The sequence below is a fragment of the Phoenix dactylifera genome, chromosome 15, assembly GCF_009389715.1.
Source record: "Phoenix dactylifera cultivar Barhee BC4 chromosome 15, palm_55x_up_171113_PBpolish2nd_filt_p, whole genome shotgun sequence".
Lineage (NCBI taxonomy): Eukaryota > Viridiplantae > Streptophyta > Magnoliopsida > Arecales > Arecaceae > Phoenix > Phoenix dactylifera.
The window spans coordinates 4,073,173-4,081,416 of NC_052406.1; the positions used below are offsets into that span (position 1 = coordinate 4,073,173).

Sequence of the window (8,244 nt, forward strand, 5' to 3'; positions counted from 1 at the left end):
ATAGATAATTAGGTTCAAAATTTAACTTCATATGGTTGGGTTTTGATTTGGATATCAAGGGCTTCTTCTGGTTGGACTTGAATTTTCTCTATCTCCCTGATAAAAAATGTTGAGAATCATTTATAAGATTTAGTCCCACATGAAATAATTATATAGATAATTAGATCTAAAATTTAATGGCTCAATCTTTTTAGATGAATTGGATATCAAGATCTTCTTTTAGTTGGACACAAACTCCCCATTTTTTCCCTAAGGTAACTCTTGTAGTGGATTGGACTGGGGTGAAGAATTAGCATGAAATCTGTTTGGAGAATGGCCATGGATTAGACTCGAGTAAGAGTTGACTTGACCCAAATGTGAAAGAGCAGAACGTTTAGGATAGAAGGTAGCCGGAAAAAATACTTTTGTTTTTAGTTAACCGGATGATTCATAGATACCTAGTACAAATGCATCCACCAAAATCAGAAAATAACAAATCGCGAAGTGCCGTAGGCAACTCCCTCTCCCCACTTCATAGAGTACTTTTGGAGTGGTAGCTACATACGAGGCTATTTAATCTGCGGCCCCATTCGCCTCTCTGAAGATATTTCTGGCATGAAACTCCACGCCTTCGACTATGTCTTAAATATCGCGCAATAGGGGTGGCACTCGTGCACACTGCCGGTGCCCTTTTTTTTTGGGTAAAAGCGGCTACTCATTTCATATAATTCTAACGTGAGTACAACCAGCCATGTCACGGAAAAGTAAAAGATACAAAAGATGAGGGACGTCTGATGCCTCCGTCCAGAGAAAATCTCCAGAGTGCCGGGCAACAAAGGAGGCGATCCAGTCTGCTGGCATGTTCGCCTCCCTAAACACGTGTCCAATCTGAATATCACCCATCAACCGGATCATCCTACGTGTCTTCCGGATGAGGGGATGACCATCTCCAAACCGATCCGTCCCCCGGAGCTAGTCAATAACCACAGATGAGTCTCCCTCGAGGCAGACCTGCTCCACACTCAGTACCTGCTACACATAAGATATGCCCTTCCAAGCAACTCGCAGCTCTGCTCCGACCACTGTAAATCCTGAGTACGCCGCCCTCCTACTGCCGGTGCCTTTCGTAATCTATAGTTGAGTCCCCATAAAAGAGGACTGCTATAGCACCGAGAACACGTCGGGCCGCCCTTGGCTCAGCCTCTGGACCGGGACCTCGAAAAATTGCTTTTGGTGTTGCTCTTCTTATTCTCCAACCAAAAATAAACGCAGAACGAGCAGCGCTTTCAGATTCCAAAGCCTCTTTTTTTTCCCGTGAGTCTTCCTTTCGTTCTTATCCTCACCATTACGTATTCTCCCTTCTCTTTTTCCACCCCCCAGAGGAAGTAGAGATTGAGATCCTATCAAAGGTTTGTTTTGTAGGAGCTGGCCATGGCGTCGTCTGCCCAGCTTCGCCTCATGTCTGATCTCAAGGCCATCAAAAACGAGCCTCCCGAGGTACTATACTTCCATTTAGGCCCCGAGCCCTTGTCTTTTATCTAAAAGACTTGATCTTGCTCTTGTTTTCCCTTGGTCGATTCAAGTTTAGGAGTTCTTTCTTCTAAAAAAGTTGATTTTGTTTGGGGGGTCTTTAATTATGGTGGCTTTTGGAGAGTCAGGGTTGCAGTGCGAGTCCCGTGTCCGACGAGAATTTGTTTGTCTGGAGCGCGACCATATTTGGTCCTGATGAAACCCCTTGGGAAGGTGGAAATTTTATTTCATTTCTGATAGTTTTATTGTTTTCCTTCAATTTCTGAGAGATCTTTTAGCTTTTCTATCTTCCTGGTTGGGGAATTGCAGGTGGTGTTTTTGCCTTGAGGCTGACTTTTGGTGATAATTATCCGGAGAAACCCCCTCGGGTCCGGTTCACATCGGAAGTGTTCCATCCAAATGGTTAGCTCTAAGAGTATACGCATTCTGTGATAAACTCTAGCCAATAAGTCTGCCTTGCAAGAAGGCTTTTCAATTATGTGCAGTTCATGAATTTGGTTGGATTTTAGTGCTTATTTAGGTGGCATGGTTGCTAGACCGTTGTTATTTGTATGCAATTTATCAAGGTTTTTCTCTGCTGAAACTCTGATTCCTCGGTTTTTATTACTATCCTCACTAACCTGGACTTAGCCTGCTTCCTGATTGCCATAAATGATCATAGTTAGTTTAAATTATGATGGTGTGTTTGTGGAATTTCTCCTTCCATAGCCTTATGGTATTAGCTGTTTTGAAACGCCTAATGAACAATCTTATCAACAAACTTCAACTAGAACTTATTGGTGTTATACTAGTATTTTCAAATTATCTGATCTTGTTATGCATGTACCTTTGAATGCAGTTTTAACCAAAAATCACTGCTGGACTAAAAATTTGCTATCACCTAAATTAGAATCATGATTTCCAATCAAAAAAGAGAACTGTAAGTTTGTGCAAGCCTTGCATTGTATCTAGAATCACCTAATCTGCTATCAAGATGACAGGCCCAGGCCACCAAAATGTTATTAAGCCCAGAATTTAGTTGTGAATCTAACACACATTATATATGGCTTGAATTTTATACTTTTTTGCTCATAAACTTGCTTCATCTGTGCTGTTCTAAGTTAAAACTATAGATAGTGTTCCAAGAGTGTCATTACTCATTAGGGCTATTTCACATTGTTTCTATCCAAAAATGTTGTGGAATAGTTTGGTTTGAGGTTTATGATCAAATTAATTTAAGTTTGTTTGGATTTTATCCTACTGTAATAAGAAGAGAGTTTTGATGCCTTTTTTCTTCTTTGTGGTTATGACTTAATCAAGGCCTTCCTACTTGTGCTTTGTTATTCTCGTTTTACATTTAAGGCAGATTTTAATTGGAGTTCAGAAATTGCGGAGAGTTGAAGATAAGTTGACATGTCTTGCAGAAATCTATGGAAATGATGATTGAGATGGTAAGCAGTTGAGATGTTTAATAAAATGTTGGTGAGCAACTAGAGGAGGTTGAGTGCAAGCAAGGATATAAACCACAAATATTTGAAGAGGTGGGTGGAACTTTTGGGTTGAAAATGAGAAAAGAATAGGGAAGGCAGGTAGGATTTGAGGCGATGTGATGAGCTAATAACTTATGTCTACAGACATGGGTGATGTGGCATTTTGAAATTGAATTTGCTGTTTAGAAATGACCTAATTTGTACAGGCCCTGTATCATGACCTGTTTTGTTGGGGGAAAAAAAAAGAAATGACATTTTCCTTTGTATAGATTCATTTGTAATATAAGTTGAAGTGGAAGTAGGAACTTCATTCTAGTTAGTAGCTTAAAATCTGTCATATGATTGTTAAAGGAAACTTGGAAAAAGTAGTGTAGAACCTGAGGTAGATGTGATGTTTCAAATGAACGCTTCCCTCTTATTATAGTAGGAAGAAACACAATAAGTTGCTGAATGTGGCGGGAATTTTGATTGTATGCTTTAAGAAGTCCACACAATCCAATCTGAAGGGTCCACTCTTGTATGAACAATAAGAACTGACAGAAGACATGTAAATCACTAGTAAGAAAAACTTGAAAAATCAGGTCATAATGAGAATGCTAAGTTGTTAGGTCTTTCAAGAAATCTTTGTTTTATTAAGAAGATTTATCAAAAAAGCTTTTGTTGTTTAATTGAACCGGATGCAACAAGATTGTTCTTAGTTAAACAATAAAGACAAGCCTCATCTGTTTTGGAGACTCTCTTTCTCTCTCTCCATCATAGTAAATGCAAAGACCTACAAAATGTAGTGTTCATTGTCTTTTTTGCCACCACCCAAAAGTTCAATGAAGACTTTTTTTTCTTGTCCTGAATTAAAGTCTGATCCGTGTCTGTTCTGCCTATAACATATATTCCACATGGCCGAACCACTCATTTTTTCTGTATATATTATCAGTTTTATCCACAAAATTCTTCTTGATCTGTTATATTTAGTTTTATCCTTGTTTTCCATGTAATCACCTGCATGCGCCCATCTCTACCACATTCAACTTATGCTGATGCTTGTTCTTCTTTGTTCAATATTTTCTTTAAAAACATCTGAAGATATTTAGGACATGGCTGTTTTGTGTTCAACATCATTATTACACTTCCCTGTAGCTTATTATGGATGTTTCAGAGCTGGAACTATGCAAAATCGGTTCTCCAGTTTCTAATTAATGGAGAACTGATGTTAGTTATCTTGGGGGCTCATGGCCAGTGATCAGCAAGATGTTCCTCCTTAGGCATTAGGCTTAATAGACTCAGATTTTATGTTTTTCCATAGAATTACAACTTCTTGATGGAGCTTAAGCCGTATAATGCCATTCTACATGTTGTCATTTTGGAGTTCAACCTGGGTGCTCTGATTAGGCTGCAATGGCACTAATTAATTCCAATCATTTTGCTTGTAAAATTTTTTCTCCATTTAACCGTACTGGATCTTGCTTGATACATCTTCATGTATCATACCTCTATCAAATTTAATGGCAGAAGCAACATAGGAAACTTGATCCGTTCTATAATTCCTTTTTTGCATATGCAGTAAAAATTGCAGTCCATGTGCTTTGTCTTAGTTGTTTGTGTCACAAACCTATACAAATATTCCTTTCACAATGTCAGTTTAATGGGCAATCATATTTTCTAGGATTCAACTCAACTACTGTACTACTACTGCAAAAGACTTAGGAAACATCCAATAACCCTAGTTTCAAGGTAAATGAAAGCTCGACTATCAAAATGTATACATTGTCTTTTGGCATCTTTCTGCACATGGAAAAAAATTGTCTTCAAGCAATGTAAAAAACTAACATTATAAAAAAAAAAATTGCATCTTGTCTTTAGTAATTACCTGATTCTCCACATCTATTAATTTTTTGCAGTTTATAATGATGGTACACTATGTATTGATATCATTCAGGATGCCTGGTCACCCTGTCACAATGTTTGTACAATTTTAACATCAATCCAGGTAAGTTTCTTTCTTTTCCACTCCACTCCATTTCCTCTGGTAGCTACACCCACACTGATATGGCCTGTATGTAGTACACTGAAGTAACTAAAAAAGCTATTGCAGTCACTTCTTACTGATTCTAACCCAGCAAGTCCTGCAAATCCTGAGGCTGCTCACTTGTTCCAACATGATATTCAGGCATATAACAGGTTCCTGACTAGAAACTTGCTCTTTATTGTGGAGAAAAAAAATGTACCGGTCTCTCATAAAATCAAAAATGAAAGACTTTATTGACAGTTGGCCATTCAACCATATTCTTGCAGGAGAGTGCGGCGATGTGCTCGCAGGTCCATTGAATCTTCATAATGATCTATTGGCTGCCAGTTTCTTCTGCAGGCAGACAGTTTCTTAACTCCTATCTCACCATTAACATTAGCTACTCCTGACATCTATGTCTTCAGAATATTAAAATAAGACTAAGACTTGTTGGTCTATTGGGCTTTGCCCATAACTTTTATAACATCTTACTTGAACATTTCTGGATTTGCTGTATCAAATTTGATTTAGCAGTTGTCTCCTTATTAGGAGAGACATTCAAGTGCATGGATTATTGAATGTATGGAGATAGCCAGATAGGGATAATCAAGTTAAAAATCATCATCTATGGATTTGGAGATGGATGATGATTTTGACTTGATATAACCTTTTTTTTAAAAAAAAAAATCTTTTCAATTAAATATGTTTATAACTTATGGTCGATAGTGATTTAACTTTGAGAAACTTCTGGGATAGATAATGATTTCTATGTTATTTTGAATTTTTTCAGAGGTTTATGCTTCTTTTGTGAAATCTAAATGAAATATGATAAAATTGTGACACAGACATTGGAGTACATCTCAAATAAAGTGTTTTTTAATAGTCTCTCCTATTTATTTTAAAGTTTTGACCCTGATTCTATCTTGATATATGTAATAAGCATGACATTAGGAGCTTACTGTTCATTGGCAGTGTTAAGCAAGGCAGCTCTGCAACTTTGAGAAAACATAGACTCCAAAATGAGTTCTTGATCATTTTTCTAAACTTTCTTTATTCTGAATGGACTCTCTTATTTGTATTTATTGCCCTTCTTTGGATAATCCTATTTTGTAATCCTTCATACGCTTAATGAAGTTTGGTGCAGTTTTGCTCCTTTTCTTAAAAAATAAAGATACTAGGAGCATAGAGAAAAAATACCGGTGGTGCAAATTTCCTGAGTTTCATTTGGATTTGGACTTTGCAAGGTTTATTTTGGCAAATTCACTTCAGAAGAATCTTCACAGTATGATAATCATTGGTTTGCATGGTGCCGAGCAACAAACAGTATATATGCTTTTGCGAAATCACAAAAAACTAGCAAAATAAATGCCCACTGCTTCTTTGTGCAACCACCATAAAAGACCAGGGAAATGATTATGCCATAAGAGATTTGATCTACTGATTTTATTACATGGCAACTCTCCACCCATTATTGTGTCTGTGTGTTATATGTCCTTTATGTTTGTCTTTTTCATTATTTCCCTCTCCCTCATTTTTCTCGAGTAATCTCAAAGTGCTTCTAACTATTGCATTAAAAATTGCTATATTAGCATGGATTTGGATGATATCTTGACACCATGGGATAACTGATGAGGATTTCATCCTGGCTTTCCCATTTTAATATGCAAGCATCCATCTTCAATGGCACTTGATCACCTACTATTCCCCTGTTCAACAGAACCTACCCTTGCCTAACCAGGGTATTGTTACCTAGTCACCCTAAAGGGCCAAGCGGCTGCTATTTTGGTTACATTGTTATCAGAAAGTTATATATATTATTGTATTGGTATGGTTATTGTGATTCCACCAGCAGGATGATAAGGATATCTAAAACCAAAAAAAAAAAAAAAAATCATATACATATGATATCTTATCTCCATAGTCCAAATTGATGTTCTGAAATAGATGTGGAAGGTACAAATATGATTGCATATTAGGTGGTTCTGGTAAAGTAGCTATCAAATTTGTTTGCTCAAAAATCATATACATATGATATTGCCATGAGACTTTAATCTTTTAAAATATTCTTATTCCGTTTCAAAACTATTAAAATTTCATTTTATGAGCTTTTTTCTTGTCTTTCTTTTTTTTTTTCTTTTTTTTTTTAAGAGAGAGAGAGAGATGTAGGAGCTCTTTAAGAAGGGCAGTGCATGGAACTCATTTTAATAAAGGGCAAAGCTTAAATGCTCCAAGAACATCTTCTTCGCATGTTAGAAAAAACTACAAGTTTTGGTTTTGTCTCCTTTAATTGTCATGCAACAATCAAAGCCTGTTGGCCAAAACTTAATTTACGCTCCCTTGGTTTGATGACAATTTGATCGCTACTCCCGGACGTGAGTGCAAATAAAAGACTGAACGTGTACGTGTACATAAGAGTGGAGCGAACTATGCTGCTATCACAAATCGCACAGGAAGCTGGCAAGGCCTGGAACGGGACACAACAAGCTTACTGTTAGAGGTTGGGGTGTTCATCAACACCATAACTAGCATCCAACTTCTCCTCCTAGCTTTGTATTTGTTGAAAGGTAGGATATTCTGGAGATCACGATATAATTCTTTCCCCCTTAACTTCCTTGTGATTTTTGCTTGAGAAGTAACAACCTTTCTTTGGTTACAACGGTAAGTTCAGGGACTACAACGTGAACAACGAGATGCTTCATGGCTCATTCCATCAAGATAGGCTTGGAAAAGCTATGAGAGAATACATGTTTAGTTAATCCCTGCAGCTGGATCCTTCTGCCATCCAGTTTGTGAACGATTATAATATAGAAGATGGATGCGATCCAAAAAAGTCCACTCTAGAGATGTATATCCGCCAGTGGGAAGAACTGGTACACAAGCTCATCATGAGGAAGAATGAGATTCTCCCTCTCGTGTTAGCTGTAAATTTATGGCTTGTAAATACATGATTTAATTTTGTTTTCCCAATTTTATGCTGTTTCATATGTTAATGTGTTTTCAGTTCTAAAAAGAAAATATAGTGAACTGGATGGTCTTTCTCCTCCTCCTTTTGATGGAAAGATGGTCTTTCTTCTTAAATATAGATTAATCTGAAGGAGCACACTCTTTGTTTGCTTAAAAGCATTCATTTCAAGTGGAAATCATGTTACTTTGCTTCACAATTTGTGTGATCAGATTATTTTTTGTGATGACATTTGCCCGTGTGAAAAATAGTCACAATAAACTAAGTTTTTATCGAGATTATTTTCATGTTTATCTTCAAAG

At 37.0% G+C, this 8,244-nt stretch overlaps 1 protein-coding gene across 5 annotated transcripts; it reads left to right on the forward strand.

The window, feature by feature from the left end:
* The first annotated feature begins 1,150 nt into the window (after positions 1 to 1,150).
* LOC103704264 (ubiquitin-conjugating enzyme E2 2-like) lies at positions 1,151 to 8,033 on the forward strand. 5 transcript variants are annotated; one of them, XM_039134149.1, is made up of 8 exons: positions 1,151 to 1,293; positions 1,402 to 1,476; positions 1,638 to 1,722; positions 1,819 to 1,911; positions 4,874 to 4,962; positions 5,068 to 5,153; positions 5,268 to 7,544; positions 7,649 to 8,033. In XM_039134149.1, the coding sequence occupies exons 2-7, from the start codon at positions 1,411 to 1,413 to the stop codon at positions 5,308 to 5,310; spliced, it is 462 nt and encodes a 153-aa protein (XP_038990077.1). In that variant the 5' UTR covers positions 1,151 to 1,293; positions 1,402 to 1,410; the 3' UTR covers positions 5,311 to 7,544; positions 7,649 to 8,033. The 5 variants fall into 5 exon arrangements, with proteins under 5 accessions (XP_038990077.1, XP_026659325.1, XP_038990076.1 ...); XM_039134148.1 differs by having other exon boundaries at positions 1,152 to 1,293; positions 1,389 to 1,476; XM_026803523.2 differs by having other exon boundaries at positions 1,153 to 1,476; positions 7,644 to 8,033.
* The last annotated feature ends 211 nt before the right edge of the window (positions 8,034 to 8,244 follow it).